This window comes from Dipodomys ordii, unplaced genomic scaffold, assembly GCF_000151885.1.
Source record: "Dipodomys ordii isolate 6190 unplaced genomic scaffold, Dord_2.0 Scaffold72, whole genome shotgun sequence".
Classification (NCBI taxonomy): Eukaryota; Metazoa; Chordata; class Mammalia; order Rodentia; family Heteromyidae; genus Dipodomys; species Dipodomys ordii.
In genome coordinates this window covers 6,230,845-6,252,684 of record NW_012267288.1, presented here as the reverse complement: position 1 = coordinate 6,252,684, position 21,840 = coordinate 6,230,845, and the positions used below count along the sequence as shown (strand labels likewise).

The window sequence follows — 21,840 nt, the reverse complement described above, 5'->3', positions numbered from 1 at the left end:
AGATCATGTCTGTCAAGTTTGTAATTCCAGGATATAGGCATATACACCATCTAGGACTGGGCCAAACTCTGAGATCCTATCTGAGCATTAACCAAAGCAAAAAGGTCTGGGAGCATGGCTCAAGTGATAGAGCATCTATTACAGAATTCTTTATTATATTCACACAGTTCTTAAATAGAGGACTGTTTCCTCAAATTAGCTGGGACAGAAAAAATGCTATTTGAAATCTAGTCTTACTTTTTAGTTCCAAAAGAGCTATGGTACTATGATTTGATTTCTTTTTCTTTTTGTAATGTATTCAAACAATACAAATATTTTCAACTCTGACACAGACCTCATTGAAAGGTGAGACAAAAATATAAACAACATATTTTGGAAGCTTTAATAAATACTCTGTTTGCAAAAATGCATGGAAATTTAATACTTGTAGTTCCTTACAATTTCCCAGAGGATGGATCAACATTCTCTTGAGATAATAAGAACTCTTATGAAAAGTGGGCTCTGTGATAGAGTACTAGGTTAAATAAGTAATGTTTCTTTAAAGGAATCTTCAGTTCATTTACTTCAGTTCAAATATGAATCAAAGTCCACAGTTCATAAAATATTTTAATGAATTTTCCATGGGGTTAGAATTTCTAAAAACAATTATCTTATGAAACCATGTCCAAATTTTTAAACTGAATAGATATAAGGATCAATTGGTTTTATGGTTGGCAAGCAGGGGAGACAACAAAAGGATCCTTTAGTGGCATTAAAGAAGCTGGGAATGAGAGAACACATCCTATTCATGGTTTTAAGCATATCAGAAATATAAACCATAAGTAACTTTTGGAGCCTGTTTGAATAACCCAGTGAGAACAGATGTGTGTTAATAACAATAGTCAGGAGATAGTAGAATACATAAAAAAGTGGTAAAGATTTGATATCTGTATAAACATGGCAATGGAGATGGATGGAGGAGTAGCAAGATAGATTTTGAATTTTCATGGTAATCGGCAGTGTCATCCGCTGGAAAACAGAAGGAAGAAGAGCTAGTAAACAAGAGCATGGAGGATGCTGTGTTGAGGTATATCTTATGCAGCTATTGAGTAAGCAATTCAAAATGTGTACTTGGAATCAGATATCCAGTACCAGAAGGTATCTGGATTAGCCTTGCTCCTATGGATACCAGATCTCTATTGTATGTACTTGAGTGAAGTAAGTTCATTGGGAAGACAGCAGCCAATATGTGACTCCACATATTTCAGCCACTTAGGCTGAAAGAGGATCACAGTGGTAGGGAAGATCTGGTTCTTGTTGTCATGAGAGACAAATGTTAGAATATTAAAAAAATGAAAGAAGACTCCCAGTGAGTGCCCATGGAAGGCAGGAATCAGAAAACAAAGTGTCACTAGATTTGCAGATATGGATACTGGAGCAGTAAACCTGAAATTCCTACCTCCGTTATGTTTGAGTTTCCCAAAAGGTGGCAACATAACAAGAAGAAGCGATTGCTCACTTCTGTCTTTCCCTGAGAACAGGAAGGAGACAGATGGAGGTGTTTCTAGAACATCATGCTGGACAAAGGGTATTTTGTTTTTTGAGTGACAGACGTTAAGAGTACCTGGTTAGAGAATGTCTAAGAAAGTAAGTAAAACAAGTGTAAAAGCATCCACCTAATCAGTAGACTTGCGATAGAATGAATGTTTTATTACAAAGAAAATGTTAAGAAAGCATGTCCACCTGTGAATTCAGGAAGTCTTAATTGAAAACTCATGAACAGGAAGTAGATTGAGTTTTGAGTCCCATGTCTTCATCTGGTCCTGAGGTAACACATGGAGATAAGTAGGTGAAGACACCAAAATTCTATATGTTTAAGGCTTGCAAAGTAGTGCCAGGTTTGGAAGCTGTACTTGTGGAAGATGGGGGAAGGGTTTGGGGTTGGAGAGAGGAAAGTAAGGGGGACACAATCCATATAGCAGAGCCGAGGGTATCTCTTCACTCAGCCCCTGGCAGATGGGACTGGAGATGATGGAAATTTGAGTCAGTCATTTTTTCAGGTGTTGGACAATTCAAGGCAGAATAGAAGAGGTCCAGGTTGGTCTTGACAGGCATGAAAATGGCAGACTTTTGGTTGCTTGACATGTATAATAAATTAGGAAGACTGGACAAACTGGGAGGCAAAGTAAGGATTGAGGAGTGAGAGCTATGTACTGGTAAACTGCTAAGCAAGATGGCTTAAATGTTTTAATTTTAAATAAATAGAAAAAATATTATTGTTCAATGACTTCAATAGTCAGACTTTAATGAACTATTCTTTTTTTTTCTTTTTTTTTCAGTTGTGGGGCTTAAACTCTGGACTTGGGTGCTGTCCCTGAGTTCTTCAGCTCAAGGCAAGTGCTCTACCATTTGAGCCACAATGCTACTTCTGATTTTCTGGTGGTTAATTGGAGATAGAATCTCACATACTTTCTTGCTTGGGCTGGCTTTAAACCATGATTCTCAGATCTCAGCCTCCTGAGTAGCTAGGATTACAAGCATGAACCACCAGCCCCTGGCTAATGAACTTTTCTAATATTTATACTTTTAGGATTCTTGTCTCTTTAAAAACATAATATTTAGTTTAGAACAAAAATTAAAATTTTAATTACTCATTAGAACAGAACCTCTAAAGATTGATAATCAAAGAATGCATATAGCATTCTTAAGTCTGATTTGTGGAAAGAAAATAAAGGTTCTCCACAGGATGACCCATTGCAACAATGATACTCACAAGACACTGTTAGATATGATCTTTACAACTTTGGGGAGGGGGGAGAAGTGGGGGCAGATCAGGGAGGGAAGAGATAGTAGGAAAAAAACACAGGAAGAGGTAACAATGCTTGACAAGAAATTTACTCATTACCTTACTCATATAAGGGTAACCTCTCCGTATAGCATCTTTATAAGAAAATAAAATTAAAAAAAAAAGAAAAGAAAGCTGCTCTGGTTACTAACAAAGAGATCCAATATCCAAACTTAAAACAACTTCTATTTTGTGTTGGAGTTAAGTACTTGTGTTTATATTAAGAAAGCCCATGTCCTGAGGCAACCAAGCCTAATTTTCTAGTCAAATGCACTTTTATCTATTTCCCTATGACACATCCCACCATCTGAAGATACTACTTTCTAGCTATAACTTGCCCTGATGGGTTAAAATGATGTCTTCTCCAAAGCGCAGGTGAGGTCCCAACAGGGCATCTAGTACCAGAGAATGCACAAAGGAAACATCCTTTCAGATGTGATCAAGTTATAACCAGTTAACTAGGATGGTCCTAATCCAATATGGAGAACATAGCAACAGACTAGCACTGAGAGAGAATACCAAGTGAAGATAAAGGTGGAGATGGCAGTGATGGATCCAGGAGTCAAAGGATGCCACACCTTGCCTGCAAACCGGAGTGTTTCAGTAAGAGAATGGATCTTTATCTCCTTCATGCGCCTCTGAAGGAGCTAGCCTTGCAGGCAGCTAGATTTCACACCCGGGCCCTCTGGAACTTTAAGGCAATATGTTCTTGCTATAAGCCAGCACATTTTTCATAGCTTGCTCTTAGAAGTAAGTGCTCAGGAAACTAAGGGATGTATTACACATCTTCACCACCATTCCATAAATAACATATTTTTCTAGAATTTTATAGTTTTAGTAGATATCATCATTCTACATAACAATTTATAAATTTAACCTTGACAAAAGTTTTACTCTTCTAGCCGGGTACCTATGGCTCACACCTACAATCCTAGCCACTCAGGAGGCTGAGATCTAAGGATCACGGTTCAAAGCCAGCCCAGGCAGGAAAGTCAGTGAGACTCTTATCTCTAATAAAAACCACTAGAAAACCGGAAATGGTGTGCTGTGGCTCAAGAGGTAGAGCACTCGACTTGAGCTGAAGAGCTGAGGGATAGTACCCAAGCCCAGAGTTCAAGCCGCACAACTGACAAAAAATAAAGTTTTACTCTTCTGACAGTTTGACTGAAGTATTACTTGGTGTGTGATATTCTCTCTAGCTCTCCCTAGTTCTCCGTAATATAACCATTTTGGACAAGGTTGCTTACTGGCCTGATTTTCACTAGGGAAAGCAAAGCCATCACCTGGAGACCATAAGCTTACATCTCACTTATTGCTGGGTCCCCAACCTCTAACATCAGGCTTCTACCTGCCAGTCACATGTATATATGGGAAGAAAGGAACATTTTAGCTTGCTGCACATTTTTTAAAAGTAATAATAAAATAATATTAATTCATAGATAATGCCTCACATTTCTCTTTGTCTATTCATCATTTTAAGAATGGCATATGTGTATCAGATATCTATAAAGGAAAATATCAGAAATCAGAGAAATTAGCTTATGATTTGGCTTGCTATAGAAAAAGTCTATTTTCCTCATGAATGGGAGATTTGAGTCTCTGAAACTGGTAGACATTGAAATTTGTAGTCTTCCTTATTTAACCATCTTTGGTGTTCGGGGTAAGGGTGCCTTGGTGAGCTGAGAAAGGCTCTGAGAGAAATTATGTTTCCTCTCTTCATGGGGGCTCAAAGCGTGATTTCCTTCCATGACAAAGAGTTATGAGAATTGTATCCCCAGTGCATTCAAATGCATTACATCAAAGTGGTTAGTTTCTTATATCTTTATTTGCTCAGATTTGTCTTTATGGAACCTCAACTTCCCACCGAATAACAGTCTTTGCTTATGTAGTTTGGCAGACAGTCTGATGTAATAAAATGATCTGAGATTTCACAGAGGGCTCATTGCAGTCTTGTATGTAATAGAAAAACAATAGCACGCATGAGGAATGTATATGATACATTTCAAAGAATTTCCACACTTATTATTTAAGGGGATTTTCAAATTAACCTTGGGCAAAGGCAGGGCAGATATGAAGGGCCCCATTTTCTAAGACTTGAACATGAATTTCATGATTCAGCATGGCAAAGTGAGTTAACAAATGAGCTGCACTCCCAACCAGGTTTATTACTAGTCAACCGCTCCTTACTATTTCTTTTTCTTATCTTTTCTTTCACAAGCCAAATTCATTTATTATGAGACAGAAACTGTCCATTCATATTTATAAAATTACAGCTGAGACAATTCTCTGGAAATCTGAAATTCAAAGGGGGTCAATACTATTTCTTTAACATAGTGATGAGTTTTTTAAACCATTATACTGGAAAGAATAAGTCCATTATATATTTCTATATCTTCTAATAAACAATCATAAGGATTTTAATAAAAATTTTCATAATTTTATGTGATTATATCTGACTGAGACAGTTGGTAAACATCTTTTTAAATAGCTAATCTTATATTTTACTAATCCTTATAACATTTAATTTCCATATCAATGTAGAGAAAATACTTTTAATACTGTGAGACAGGGTAAAAGTAAAATAAATATAGCTTATGCATCTAAGCTAACTATATTAATCAATAATTTATTATGCTTTTTGATGTTAGAAGCTATTGTTTTGTACTAAATACCAGCTTCATATATGACAGAAATATATCCAATGTATTTCACTGAAAAAATAAATGAGTAATGTACCCTAATTTTGGAGGTATGGTAAATAAAAACATATTTAAATAACTGATATTTAAGCTATTTAACTCATATCTTTACCTTTTATCAGGCCCTGTTTATCTGCCAAATATAAAGTGAAAAATAGATTTAACTTATTTCTCTTAATGTTTATAAACCAGCAAGAAAGATACTAATAAAATATGTTAAATGTTATAATAATATATACAAAAGCTTTGGGAAAAATAATTAAATAAAGAAAAAATCAATAATACCAAAAAATAAAGGTGTTGAAATTTAGGAAAATTAAATGTGAGCTGAATATTATTCAGCTGAATATTATTCTTTATGACAAACTAGGCTTTTCAGGAGCTAGAATTAATTGATAATGGTTCTATTTTTGTTCTTAGAGTAGGTGTATAATTTTATTGACTCTGGGTATGAAAATATGTGTATGGTTACATGCATTACAAGCTCACATTTGTAATCCTAGCTACTCAGGAGACTGAGATCTGGAAAATTCTTATTTGAAGCCAGCCTGTGCATAAAAGTCCACGGGACTCCATTTCTAATCAACAAGCAAAAGTGCTGGGCTGGAGACATGGCTCAAGTGGTAGAGCCCTAGCCATGAACAAAAGTATGAATGTGTGAGGACCTGAGTCCTGGTACTGGCATATAAAAAGAAAGAAAGAAATGTATATATAGTTGTACTTTCAAATTAGCTGCATGTTTTACCATAGTTCAGTAGAATATAGCAGAAGAGTTGCCAAGGTACTGTGTCCTTCACCCATTTTCTCTATTGCTAATATTACTGTGCTGTATTTGTCCCATTAAAAAATTCATACTCGTACATTTGGATCTATTATTTAGAAATTACTAGACTTTTTCCCTTGCTTTTGTTTTCTTAATGTATTTTTTGTTTTAGGGTCCTAGTCTTAATAACATATATCTTATTCTTCTCTGATCTGTGACTATTTCTTATATATATATTTTTTTTATTGTAAAGATACTGTACAAAGGGGTTACAACTCCTCCTCCTCTCCCCTAACCCCCTCCCCACAAAGTTGTAAAGTTCATTTTTAACACACTGTCTTGTACATCTCATTGTTACAATGGGTCAACCTGTATCCTTATTCCAGCATTGTGTTAGTTCTCTTCCCCTCTCCAAATTAGAAAAATGTATATACAAGATGCAGGGCACCAAAATTAAATACAGTGACAACAGGGGTTGTACCATGGGGGAAGAACATACAAAAGAATCAAAACAAATCCCATAGTACATTGTAAGTACATTAAGAAGAACAGCAACAAAGAAAAAACCTCTTGTGTCCCTATCTTGAGGTTCATTTTGCTTAGCATCAGGTTATATGGTCATACGTACATAGCTTTTGACCTCTTCTGATCTGTGACTATTTCTTGAAAGTCTCTTTCTTTCAACTTTTAGAGTTCTGAAGAGCTCAGTGTAAGTACATTGTAAAATAATACTCAATTTGGATTGGCAAATGGGTAGACTGGGATTACGACTTTGGGAAAGAAGACCAGAGGAGTGGGGAGTCATCTTCATCCCATCTTTCTTAACTTGGGCACATTCTTTCCACCTGACTTAATCACTGCTGATATTACCTTTGTTTTAACATCATCGATGAGCCTTTTCCTCACTCAGAAGGTGATAATTTTCTAAATGTAGCCCCCATCCAAAGAGGTTAAGTATTAGATTTTAGTTTGCTGGAGAACTCAGTATTTTACATACAGAAATTGAAATCCTTCAAAGGGAATATGCTTCCTTGTTATTTGCTACATTTATATTTGTATCAATATGTATGATCTCAAAGGTACTTTTTTGTCAGTCATAGGGCTTGAACTCAGGGTGTGAGTGCTATTTTTGCACTCTTTTCACTCAAGGCTAGTGCTCTACCACTTTGAGCCACAGTACAACTTCTGGTTTTCTTGTGGTTAATTGTAGCTAAGAATATCGGGACTTTCCTGCCTGGCTGATTTTAAGGATGAGATCCTCAGATCTCAGACTCCTGAGGATTACAGGCAGGAACCACCAGCACCTGGCCAAAGGTACTTATTTCATATTTTAGATTATGACTCTAAATTACATCATATGTTTTATTGTTCATATTGTTGCAGAACATTACCATTAGGGGATTTTTGGGGTGGGTTCTGGTGCCCCTTTGACAAGTTCCATCCTTTCTATTAAAGCATAAAATTAATCTAGGCAATCTAAGATGAAAATGGTGTGTAAAACTGTATAGTGCAGTATATAGTAAATAAAATGACACTTTAAATAACACCCTATAAAGTATAGCTCTTTATGGGTAATATTATGTTTAAAATTGTCTTAAAATCTAAGGACTATTATTAGATGTTCTAGAAAATTGAATTCTTATCTTTAAACCACTTTTACATGTCAGGCTTGACAATCTAATTTCCATGATAATATGGGACACACACACAGTAAGCTTAATTTTGCTCTTCATTTCACACATCAATTTTCTTTTCAAAGTCATGACCCACTTATTTGCTCTAAAATACATTATCACTTTGGCAACTTCAAAACTTTAGGCATTGTGTAATAATGTTAATGAGGAGAGTCTTACAAATGACTCAAAGAAATTTCAAGATATCTGAAGTCTTTTTTATTTACTGTTTTGAAAGATTAAGAAATGTCACTAGTTATCACAGAGCTTCATCTCCTTTTCTCCTACCTTCTAAGGGATAGAGGTATGCTGGCCAAGAATTCAGGGTAACTCACCACACCTTGACTCTCATGTCCTGCAAAAATTAGTTGTGAGGCATTCCCAATATGCATTTTTTTATTCTGCTTATTTGTCTATGTCCCTGACAAAAATCACACAGATTTTAAAGGGAATCTTTTTCTAGCAATGATATAGGTATGCATCTATTGGTAGTTTCCTTAGATTTTTTATCTAATCTGGAATATTTCATACCTAACTTTCATAGAGGGAATGACCGAAGCAAAATCAGGCTCAATATTATAGTAAACAGTGGTCATGTGTCTGAACTAGAGATCCAACCCAAGGGTGTTCAGTACGTTATGATATAGTGGACTTTTTCTGAGATTCATTTTTTGTAGCCTGAAGAACAGATGATCTTAATATATAATCTCTACAATTTCTTCAAATTATGAACTATGTGATGCTCTGATTAAAAATTCCTTTGTTAATTCCTTAAGGCATTAATTCAAATAAACAAAAATGAAGAGTTCAGACATGAATGAAAATAGAAAAACAAAAGAAAAGTGGACAAAGAAGGAGGAATATCATATGAAGATTACAGACTATTCTTTCACAAACCCAGAAACTACCAGAACCTTGGAGAACTTACCCTTTCCCAATGCCTTCCAAGGGAGCACTGCCCTGGAATCATCTTGATTTTACTTTGGTCTCCAGAATTGTGATATAATAACTCCCTGCTATATAATCCACCTAATTTGTAATGGGTTCTAGCAGCCCTAGAAAATAAATAGGTATTTTAACCTAAGACTTTGGTGTAGTGTGCTTAGGAGTAGATTTCTTTTAAGATCTCTTCCAACAAATGTATTAGTACCATTATGGACTTATAGATTTGTTCTGCTGCTGCTGCTGCTTGAGTTAACACTTCTGTGCGTAGGTTTTCCTATAAGTTATGAGGCATCTTGTTTCAAATACTTGACTGTTACACTCAATTAGCAGAGCAATTAACCTCATGATCTTCAATTCCCTGATAATAGTTGACCTAGAAAATCACAACTTTATTTACAAAGATCAAGGAAATACATTTAAGTGTAAAACAACCCTGAATAGAAGCATGACTAAGAGGATTTAAAGTTAAAGATCAGGGGCCTCAGAGCCGGGCTCCATGAGTTCACCTTCACTTCTCCTTTTACAAGTGTACTACTAAATGTCAGACTCAGTGTTATCATTTTAAGATGGGAGTTGTGATATGTTACACATATCATGCTTGTGAGTCAATATACGAATAGATCTTGGTAAAGTGTTTTGCGCATAGGAGGTGCTCAGTGTCATCAAGTGTCTTACAAAATTATGGAGCCATATTTAGTAAATTTTGTTGATTTTCTATATAACATGAAGAGTAAGTCAGTAGTTATTTCTGTGTATCAATGACTGGGTTTCTAGTTTCTGCTCAACATTCACTGTGGCTTTATACTCTGACAGCCAACACAAATGATCACAGAAAAAGTTGGTATCAAGTAGATAAGGGCTGTCAGGGTGTGAGAAGAACTTTAGAACTAGATATTATTTCTAGTGATCATTTTCCTGCCATTTCTTTTTATGAGGATATTTTAAAGCCAAAACCTTTATGAAGCATATTTCTATCTTTTACTGTTATTGGGATGTGGAAAGTAACAAAATGATGTGGGCTCTGGTGAGGGTAACCTGTGGATATGTAATCTCTGTAAGCAGGAGCAAACAATCTCAGCTTAAAAGAGGAAGCCCAGACCTAGCACATGGGACCCTAAAGTCCCCTCTGAAGACAAACTCTAAATTGAAATAATGACTTCTTACTAGGTCTCAGAACTTAGAAGTACCACATTTCTCATTCAAACTGTGGAACAAGTTCTAGCAGCCCTAGAAAATAAGTAGGTGATTTAGCCTAAGAGTTTGGTGTGGTGTGGTTAGGATAGATTCCAAGATATAAAACTTTGGGGATATACTAAAACCATATCTGAATCACACAAGCCTCAAACTAATAGATCTGATATCTTTTTAAAAAGTAAAAGATACTGTCCATTCTTTAATGGATGTTTGGTTTCCTCTGTTAAAAGCCAATCAATCCCTAGATTTTGATGCTCATAGCTTTGTAACATGTTTTGAAAATCACTACTGTGGTGTCTAAAGATTTATTTATTTACTTTTGGTCAAAATTGCGTTGATTGTGAAGTGTACTTTGTGGTTCCAGGACGTTTTTGCATACTTAACATTAAAGACACTGGAGTTACAAGAATTGCCTGCACATTGTAGATAATCATAAACATTATGAAAGTTGTAACAATATTAACTCCTAACCAGTACACAATGATATTTTCCCATTAATTTGTGTCATCTTTTATTCCTTTATCAATGTTTTACAAATTTAAGTTTGGTGATCTTTTGCTTTTTGGCTATATTTAGTGCTAAAGTAGATTGTTTTTGATGTTACTATAATGAAATTGCTTTCTGATTTTTTTCTGGCCAATCATTGTTAGTATACAGAAATCCTTCTGGATTTAAAAATTGATTTAAATATCATACAACATAGTTGAAATGTTGACTGGCTTACTTCACTTAATAAAATTTTTTCCAAGTCTTTCCATTTCCTTATGAATGATACTCATTAGACATGACAATGAAAATGAATTCTAAAACTTAGTGAGGGGAGATGGAGGTTCGGAGGGGAAAATCTGGGAGAGAATGAGGGAGAAGTTGACATTGTTCAAAGGGAAATGTACTCATTACTGACTTATGTACATGTACATCATCTTTACAATAAAATTTTATTTTGTAAAGAAGAAAGGAAAAAGAAAAGATAGAAAAGAAGATTCATGACATTGGGGTGACAGAGGTTTTCTGGAATGATCCCAAAAGCACAGGTAACAAAAACAAAAATAAACAAAGGAATTTTCATCAAAATGAAATGCTTTTGAACAACACAGGAAATAGAGAGTTTTAAAAACACATCTATATGAAACATTTGCCAAAAATATAGTATACATTGGTTAATATTAAAAATATACAAAGAACCCAAATGACTGAATAGCATAAAAATAAAGAACTCTATTAAAATGGCCCAAAGAATTGAATAGATAGTTATTAAATGAAGAAACAAAAATGGATAACAGATAAAAATGTTCAACAGACTAGATATCAGTGGCTCACGTTTGTAATCCTAGCTACTCAGGAGACAGAGATCTGAGAATCACAGTTCAAATCCAGGACGGGCAGACAATTCCATGAGACTTATCTCCAATTATCCACCAGAAAACCAAAGTGGTGCTGTGGCTCAAGTGGTAAAGCGCTAGCCTTGAGCTGAAGAGCTGAGGGGCAGTGCCCAGGCCCAGAGTTCAAAACCCATGACAGACAAAAAATTCAATATTTGGAACCATCTGAGAAATATGAATTATTAAAATCCCAATAAGAAATCACCTTACACCTGTCAACTTGGCTATTACCAGAGATGAAAGATAATGAGTTTCAGTGGGAATGTAGAGAACTGAAAACACTTTGATCTGTTGGAGGTATTATTGCATACAGTTATTTCAGAAAACAGTATGTAGATTTCTAAACAAACATAAAAAGCCAACAAGAACAAAAAAGTAAATTAAAAACAGTAATCCTACTATATCCAAAAGAACTTGAATCTATTTGCCAAAGAGATGTCCACATCTTCATGTGCACAGTTATTCACAGGAGTGAAGACAAAGAATCACTGTCTTCATAAACAGATGTCTGGATCTTGAAAATGGGACCTCTATACTCATGTAATACTGCCCAGTTGATAAATATAGGTAATTTCTTCTGTGTTCCAGCATCAATGAACCTAAGGGACATTGTGCTAAGTGAAATAGCCAGGAATCTAGACATGAATAGAATGTGATCTTAATTCTAGGATCAAACTAAACATTTGAATTCATAGAAATTAGAGCGAAGTATATACCAGAATTGTGAAATAGGAAAGTCTGTGTATTGGTGAGGAAAACGTGGTGCTTGGCAGTGGGTGCCAATTTGAGAGAAAATATAATCTCTGTGGCTCTATTGAAGAGAATGTTGTAGGTTTCATAAATAGCTATGAGAAGATTTAAAATATTTTGCAACAAAGAAATGATCAATCTTAGTGGTAATAAATACGCTAATTATTTTGATGTATTCTTTCACATGCCAATCTATAGCAAAGTGTACCTCACATTGTATCCCATAAATATATAAAATTATTATTTTTCAGAAACAAATAATTAAAAGCAAGTCATTCAAGATTTCACTTTACCAAGCACAAATGGAATCCATTTTTACAATTGTCTTATAAAAAATTCTAGTGAAATTGCTGCATGTATTTAAGAGACTTACCTCTTATTTCAGAATAAGCTTTAAAAAAAATCTATCACTTTATCCTTTAGACAAGGTTTTAGGGAAACAAAAAGCCATTTTTGAAATAGATTGTTTTCTTCATATATGTCTATTCTTACAGAAAGGAGAGAAACATTTCTGTATCTATCCTTACAAAAGAGAAAAAATCATTTTAGTTAATACCTTCTGGCCATTGACTAGGGAGAAATGGAAGGAGTTGAAACCTAAAAAATAACATTATCACATTTATTAAATTTCATACAACTTACCCAGGAAGTGTAATTCTGGATAACAGATTGTCTCAGTGCTGTAGATAAGTTATAGTCTTCAGAACTGTGGTGTGTTTGGTGTGCAGCCCACATAATATTAACCTCTGCAATACACATAATTTGAAATGAAACAAAAGATGAAGAACAAGCAGCTTCAATGTCCAGTTATACGGATTGTGTCACTGAGTAAGGATGAAAAATCTACAGCAACTCTGAAAAAGCTAGCTAATATACTTGTGATTAAAAAAAGACACCTCAAATCATTTTGGGAACTAGGCAAGTATATAAATTATAAATAAATAAAAAGTTGAAGCATAGCCAATAACTATGTGTAGTGTGTGTGACATAATTAAATACCACCAGCAAAATCAAATGACTTCTAAAATTTACACTTTGCTAACATATACAACCTGACAGATCATAAAAGCAAACCAATAATGTTGTAACAGTATAGTAATTGGATGTTGATGATTTTTCAGTATGTGATAACGTATTTGTAATTAAAGAAGAATTCTCTGATGGGAAAAATTGGCACACATATTTTGGAACAAACATTACATAATATTATTTCCTGATGGCTTTTGGAGAAGTCTTAAAAACTGTTGGAATAATAAGAAAGCATGGTAATATTTGTTCCTAGGTTTGATATTTCATTTAAGTTTTCAGATGAATATTATCAAATAGTTGCTTAAAGATATATACCATTTCTACAATAACCCCACACAGTTGTGATTTACCCTAATAACAAAGAAGAAAATAAATGTTTTCTGTCATCAAGCTTGACCAAGATTACCCATTGATTCCCATGTGATTTGCACACATCAGAGGTTTAACTTTCTTACCATTATGCCTCTGTAATAATTACTAAGTCAGAGGAAAGATGATTGATTTTATTTTTCTGACCACTTTCTTCTTTTGGAAAATTTCCTAAAATAATCACAGGCCAACATGCTACACTAGATTGTATTGTTACATTTTTTTTCTCCTTAGTGCCAATGTATGCTTGTATGCTTGAAAACTGAACAGTGTGTTTAGAAACAGAAATATCAGATTATTGGTCTTTCAAATAGATATAAACTAGCAGTGAATTGACATGCATATGGCAGAATTATTTGTTAGAGGCATATTTTTATGTTTTATAAGTAATATATTCATATATGTGAATATGAATTATATCCAGGTTGACTTATTGGTGATTGATTTATCAAATGAAAGCTCTCTGGATATTTTTAGGGAGCTAGAAAACAAAGTGTGCAAAGTGAAAGTGTTACAGTAAAAAAGTAACAGCTCATAGATACAGGACCGATGAGGTAATAAGAAAGATTCTGATTATATCACCCATCCTATCAGCTATGTTTTACAAGTAGGAAAAGTATTTTCATTAACTACCAGCTGATTGGTGTTTTAATCATTCCTAACAATAGTACTGCATTTATATCCAGCAATTAAGGAAAATATTCTTACCCTATGGAAGAATAATTTATTATAATAATTTCTAAATTTATCTAGGAAGAATCTTTGGAATAATTCAGAAACTTAAACTCTGACTTACCTATTATCATGGATAACTTAATGTCCTAAATATAAAAACACTCATACGGTACTTTATACCTTCAGATGTTGTGTGGGAACTATTATAAGGAGTAAGAAATTTGATTACTGTCCTAGTTTTATATGACTTGCATATGCTTTGGGTCCTTAAGGTTTTTTAAACACCATTTTTTCTTGATCACACACCCATGACTGAATATTTCAAAGCCTCTTACTTAAAAGTATCTTCATTACAAATCAGCATTTTGACTATTTTTGGATCTTTCAGAATTTAATTTTTCATATTATTCATCATAATGCATTAAAAATTGAGTTCAGACAGGAGCAGGCTAATCAGATGAGGTTAAAGTAGGAGGAAATAATATGTATTGGAGCTACTTCCTTATGATGGCTGCATAAGCTAATAATGGAACAAAGAATCTGTAAAGGTGGAGGTTAAAGACCTGTCTCTTTGGTTGTTTTGAAAGCATTTACTTCCTATCACAAACTGTGTGTAACACAAGACTTCCCTGAAAGAGGCCAGCTGAACAAACAGGGTACAGCCACAGGAGCTCACCGCCTTGCCTCTGGTCCCTTTTCAGAAATGGGAGAAACAAATTGGAAATCTAGAGCATTTTTCCCCTCACATTTTTATTCAATTTAATTAATAGAAGTAAATTATTTTTGAAAATCATTACAGAAATGTTCTTAATAGAAATTGTCCCAATAGTCCTTCTATGAATAAAATGAGAAAAAGCACAGATACTTTCATCTTCCCTAATAATTGAATGGTTGAATTGCCTGCAATAGGGAATGAAAACAAATTTTAAACAGAAAAAGGTATTTTGGTTAAACTTCAATCCTAATATATTGGTTCCCCTATGAACAAATTCATAAGCCTGTGGTATGTTTTTTTTACTATTCAGTGACAAATGAAAACAATTGTGCTCCTTTCTAGTACAAATTACAGATCTGTGTAAATGTATTTCAATACTTAATAATTCTGTTCACTTGGCCAAAATTTAATGCAAAGTTTGAGTGTGATATTTTCTTGAGTTGGTTATGTTTTTCAATTTTGTAAAATCCACCCTTTTAATGTTCAGTTCTATAAATTTTAACAAATACAGCTCTGTAATCACCACACATACAGATTAGGTTATATCACCACAAATTCTCACCTTCCTTTGTGATTGAGGACAGGAAAATAAAAGATTCACCCTGACTGAGGGCATGGGATTATGGATGTTGATCTGACAATAGTGAGTGATGTATCTTCAAGGACTACAGGAGAAATGTGGACCATTAAGAGTCAGAGGGACGGCCCTATAGATGACTGTCATCTCCAAATATTTATGCATTTTTAAATCCACCCCCACCTCCAGTTATAACAATTATTTTGGCAAAATGATGGGATGTTGATATTAAGTTATAACCAATAGTAGCTTATGCCTTAGGCATTCTTCTCTTATAATCTCAAATGCTGTCTGAATAAAGACAGCTGCTGTGATATAATGTGACCTTTGAAGAAGAGTGTAAAGCAGAAAACTAGAAAGGAATCTGACTAATAAACAAGCAAGTGCCAGGAGGAATTGAATCCCCCCAAAATCAAGAAAATAGGATTATAAGCAAAGCCTCCCTCCTATCCTCCAAAGTTGATCCTTTAGATGGTATTGTAGCCTGTAAACACGTTTATTTATACAGGGCATACAAGGTCATAAGAAAAAAGCATCCATCTAAACAATACTCTGATTTATTTAAAAATATTTCATTTTCTTTAAGCAGTTGGATACAATATTTGTCATTGAACAATGCAGTTTATCAGTATAATGCATCTTGATCAATGTCACCTCTTTTGACATTCTTACCCATCCCTCTCAATCCACACCTTCCCTCAGTTTTCTTAATTATGTAGGTTATACATTGAATTTTGATGCCACTTCCCCCACCTTCTTCTCTTCATTTGTTACTCCTCTCCTGTTGACCCAAATCCCACATCTTTCAAGTAACCATTTCCTGGTATTTATTCTGTTGAACAGTGTTTTTGCCTTGTAGTACTCACAGAAACTATCAGATTATGGATGCTTCTTCTTTTAATCTAATAATTTACTATGAAGAAAACAATAATATTTTCACCAAATCCTGTCACTTCAATCCACAGCATCCACTGATTTGTGTTTTCTTTGAGAGTTTGCCTTTTAGAGAATGTCATATAAATGGAGGCATAGATATTTTATTTTATTTTTATTTTTTTTAGAATTCTTTTCTTTTATTTTTTTTGGGTCTGGTCCTGGGGCCTGTACTCTGGGCCTGGGCCCTGTCCCTCAGCTTTTCAGCTCAAGGCTAGGGCTCTACCACTTTTTTTTAAATTTATTTTATTTTATTTGTGAACATACTGTACAGAGGGGTTACAATTACATGGGCAGGATAATGCGAACATTTCTTACCAAGCATTGCAGCCTCCTCCTTTGTTTATCCTTCACATCCCTTCCCAGCCTCCCCCCTCTCCCCTCCAGTTCCAATTCTTCCCCCCCACCCCCACCCCCCCACCCCACACCAAGAAACATAGGCCCCATGGTTTCCCTTATTTGCAATATCTAGTATATGTATGAGTCAAGAGGAAAAGGTCAGATAATGTGATGTTAGGAAAATGAACCCTTAGATATGTATTTTAATGTTTTTTTCTTTCATGCATGTGTTTCTAATGCATTTATAAGATTATGTCTTTGTTGCTTTGTATGTCCCTCCCCCACAGTATAACCCCTGCCTTCACTATATTTGATGTCAGTATAACTTGTGGAGGAGATGGGGAAAAACAAGTCATTTAAGGATACAGGTGGACCTGTTGCAACAATGAGAAGTACAAGTTGTCAAGCATAGATATTTTAAACATGTTCTATCTGCCTTATTTTTGACAGCATAAGATGTTAGAAATTCTCCCATTTTTATTGTTTAATAGTATTCCATTTGTATATATGTGGTATTGCTCGGGTTTGTTTTGACTTATTCATTAGTTGACAACTATCTGAATCGTTCATTTTTAAAATTTTAAAAATTACTATCAACATTATCAACACTGAGCTTTTTTTGAACAGACGTCTTTAACTCGGCTAAATAGCTAAGGATAGGATTACTGAACTATAAAATGTGCATACATTTAGCTTGTCCACAAATGGTCAAACTTTTCCAAACTGCTTATGCATTTTCCTTTAGCTTCAGGAGCATGAGAAGAGAACTCCAGTTATTCTACATCTCAAAAAACACTTGAAATCAGTCATTTTAAATTTCTTTGATAGCTATTATAATAAATATGTTGTAGTATCACACTAAAAGGTTAATTTTCATTGCTGTAATGGCTAATGATATTGCTCTATGTCTATTTGTCATCTACATATGTTCTTTTAAAAATACCTACTCAAGGGTCTGAGAAGGTGGCTCAGTGGTAGAGTGTTTGCCTTTCATGCATGAGGTCCTGGGTTCTATTCCTCAGTACCACATAAGCAGAAAAAGCCAGAAGTGGCACTCTGGATCAAGTGGTAGAGTGCTAGTCTTAAGCTGAAGAGCTAAAGACAATGCCCAGGCCCAGAGATCAGGCCCATGACCAACAACAAACAAATAAATAAATAAATAAAATATCTACTCCAGATTTAAGTGAATATTTTAACTGCACACTTTTCTTTTGAGGATATTTAAATGTTCTTCATGAAAATACTCTATTAGATATGTGATATACATGGACTGCATGCCAGTACTGGGGACTGAACTCAGGGCCTTGGGGTTGGTAGGCAGGCACTTTAACATTTGAGCTATACCTAAAATATCTCTATGCTTTCAATTTTAGATAGATTATTCCACTTCTGCTCATGCAAATCTTAGACTATCATTGTTTGTCTATGCCTACTAAATAGTGATTAACACTATGCTTGAGATACCATTGCTTTTAACAAGAAATCTAACAATTTAATATACTGAGATTTTTAATAGTAAAATGAAAACAGTCATGTTTTCCATGTGGAAATAGTCAATATAAATGATTTTTTGTAAATAAGCATAGTTTATAAATCATGTAAATAAGTCCTTCTCTCTAAGCAAATGAAGTGATTGACTTAAGCCATGAAACATAAATATAAATAGCAAACACAGTTGTAAAGAATGATGAATATAGTCTCAGTATACCTCCAGTTACCAGTTATTGGATTAACTATCAGTGTTATTGTTTGATCACAATTTCATCTATTTTGTATAGCACAAAATAGAGTTACAACAATAAAATTCATAACATTACTGAATGTTTGGACTGATGTTTTGTAGTTTCTTTTTCTGATTTGCCCTTGTCCTACTTAATATCTAAACAGAAATTTCTAAATCTTCCTAAAGCTATACAGCCAATTTGAATAAAAGAGGAATTTTGATCTAGATGTTTGGGCATATGTACATCATTTCTCTAGAAGACATAATTTTGATGAAACTGAGCCCATCAGAAACACTAAGCTGTCAATCTAATCACTGTTGGTAGCTGTTATTAGAAGGTTATTGCAAAAGCTTGACAATGAGCCCATCTATCATTCTGGGGTCTTATTTCATGATGCAATCGCTGCCTGATACACATCCCTTCATCATTGCCACCCACCATGATGTAATGCAGCCAAAGAGCACCCTCTCCAGGGCTGAGCCAAAGCCAGAATCATGCCTTTATACCTGAACTTTATAACTGCTAGCTAACTAAGCTTTGTTTCTTCATAAAGTCAGCCTAGATGAATCATGTAGTTATAGTAATGTATAAATGATTAAAATACACCTCTATAGTCTCTCCCCACAGTTTATTTTCTGTATCCAGCCTCTTCCAGCTTAATGTCTTGGTCCAAATACAGAAAACATTAAAGCACCTGTATCTTGACATGTATATTTCCCTTTTATTATATCAAGTATGTAGGAGAGGGAAAGACAGAAACACACAGAGACACAGAAATATGGAGGAAGAGATAAAGAGATAAAAAAGAGAGACAAAGAGAAAGAGAGAGTTCTTGGCTTCTTAAATAGAATGGCTAAAAGCAATTCTCTTCAGCATATTAGCAAACATCATAAGTATTTAGTAGATGCATATGCTAGATAAGTTTGCAACATTATTACCTCTAAAATTTTTAAATACAATTCATTCATAGAAAGAAATTGTTCAAATAGATGATTTAGAAACTAGAATAAGGAAAGAATAAAATTATGGAGAAAAAAAGAGAATTGTATTTACTCAAAAAGCCTAATGAGATAAAAAAAAGCCACATTATAATTTTTACATATACACTTGCATTCTAGGTAGATTGTACATCCAGGTGTATACTTATGTATATATGTAATATTTGTAATTTGAATTTCTAAGCTTCACACACATATTTCCAGGTTTAGTAATTACAAATACATTATGGCTAACAACTGCATTTACAAACAAAACAGAAATCATGGCACTTTCTTGTTATTGTCCACTGTATTACACAGGTGAGTGAAGCTGATTGTTACAGTGTCTGATTTCATTGGACACTCTTCTTTCTCTTACCACCATAATTCTCTATTTATATTCTCCACTTTGAGAATTCTTTTTTTTTTGTTGGTTGTGGGGACTGAATTCTGAGTCTGGGCACTGTCTCTCAGCTCTTCAGCTCAAAGCTAGCACTCTATCACTTGAGCCACAGCACCACTTCTGGCTTTTTCTGCTTATGTGGTGCTGAGGAATCGAACCCAGTGCCTCATGCATGCAAGGCAAGCAGTCCACCACTGAGCCACCTTCCTAGCCCCTAGTTTTGGAATTTGGTGTTGCTATTGGCCAAAACCAAGTTATCACCTTTACTTCTCAGTTGAAATTTATACAGCCTTAATTCTAGGACATAACGGAATGGAGGATCTTTCACTAGGGGATGATGACCTCTATTTCTGAGAATGTGTCTACTACTCTCTTTTTTCTTCCATAGAAAAAGTATTATTGGAACTAAAACATTCTTAAATTATATGAATACTTAAGTTTCTCATCACTTGACAGGCTAGGAAAGTAAAATATTTGATTAACAGAGATTGGCATACCTCTCAACCATGAAAATAAAATTTAAAAACTATCTTCTATGTAGAAAATTATTCTGTGCAAATCTCAGCATGATTGGATTACAAATAACTTGAAATAAAAACTATCCATGATTTCAGGATTTTATCATGGTCACAATACAATCAGATTCAAAGGAATCCAAAATATTATATAGGAGGGAAGCAAGAAATTTTTCAGAGTATTTAATGGCATGTATTCAGCCTTCATAAATACCTGACTAGCACAGTCAGACATCCGAAATCATGGGAAAAGCCCTGCCTTAGGTTAACAGACTGAGGTAGGACTGGCAAGTATTCTTGTGACACTTCAGTGCTGCACACTTGTCTGAGGTGAGACACAATGAACTTCCTCTATATTATGTTTGGAACAATAATTTACATAATATGTCACTTCAAGTCCCCAGATCCAAGAACATATAATGTATAATACTTGAAAGAAGAGCAACCTGAGGAAGTTACCAGGAAAGCAAAACAACCATAGATTGTCAGTGAAGTAGGAAAATATCTAGAAATATCATAGTAGAAAATCTCCAGATTCTCTACCTAATGAGCCTGCAAAGTGTATTCACTTTAGCCTTGGTAGCAACAGTTAAAATGTACCAGGATTTCATTATTCTCAACACATACTTTTGTGTTTGCAAACTAATTTTTAGTACTTGAGGGAAAACATGCCTGGCTTTTGTGTTAGAAAGTTTTGTTGTTCAGAAGTTACAAAGAATAAGCCTATATCAAATGAATGTTCCAGAGTGATTCAGAAATGAATGTCTTAATTCAAACAGATCCATCTACCTTCACATGAATAGAAAAGATAACTATAATTGTTTATAACTACACAAAGAGGTCTCATGTGGTTGGCCTGGTCACCTCAGAAACTGAGATGTTAAAAATTTTAGAAAAAAATCTTTCCAATTATTCTAGTAAGACTACCTTATTTTACACCTCTATCCTGCAACCTTTTACTCAGTACATCAAATATATATTACCTTTTACTCAGACATGTCCCTTTTGTTTTTGATCCTGTAATGCAACTTATCACTCTTCCTAATTCTCAAATTCTCATCAGTCCACTGTACTTCCCATATCCTCCATTTCCATCCCACACCTGTTTCTTAAGGGAGATCTTGGTGCCACATATATAATTGATTTGCATTCACTGTGATGTGAATGTGTAAGATACTTAGCTCTCACAGCATTCAAACTCTAGTTCAAGGGTCAGTAAGTACCACCATAGGACAAATAGGCCACACCCCACCTGATCTGTTCTGCCACAAGTGGAGGAAGGTCTTTATATACATACACATATAGAGAGACAATATATTATAGGTTTTATATGTAGTATATAATATACATTACA

General features: G+C 34.5%; 1 protein-coding gene across 1 annotated transcript in view; it reads right to left on the bottom strand.

Annotated features, from left to right (window-relative positions):
- The window catches only part of Agmo (alkylglycerol monooxygenase), a 323,268-nt gene that overhangs the window by 187,717 nt on the left and 113,711 nt on the right, over positions 1-21,840 (bottom strand). The window contains exon 4 of the mRNA XM_013024069.1: positions 12,873-12,976. Within this exon, the coding sequence (XP_012879523.1) occupies positions 12,873-12,976 (104 nt within the window). The remainder of the gene's footprint in view (positions 1-12,872; positions 12,977-21,840) is intronic.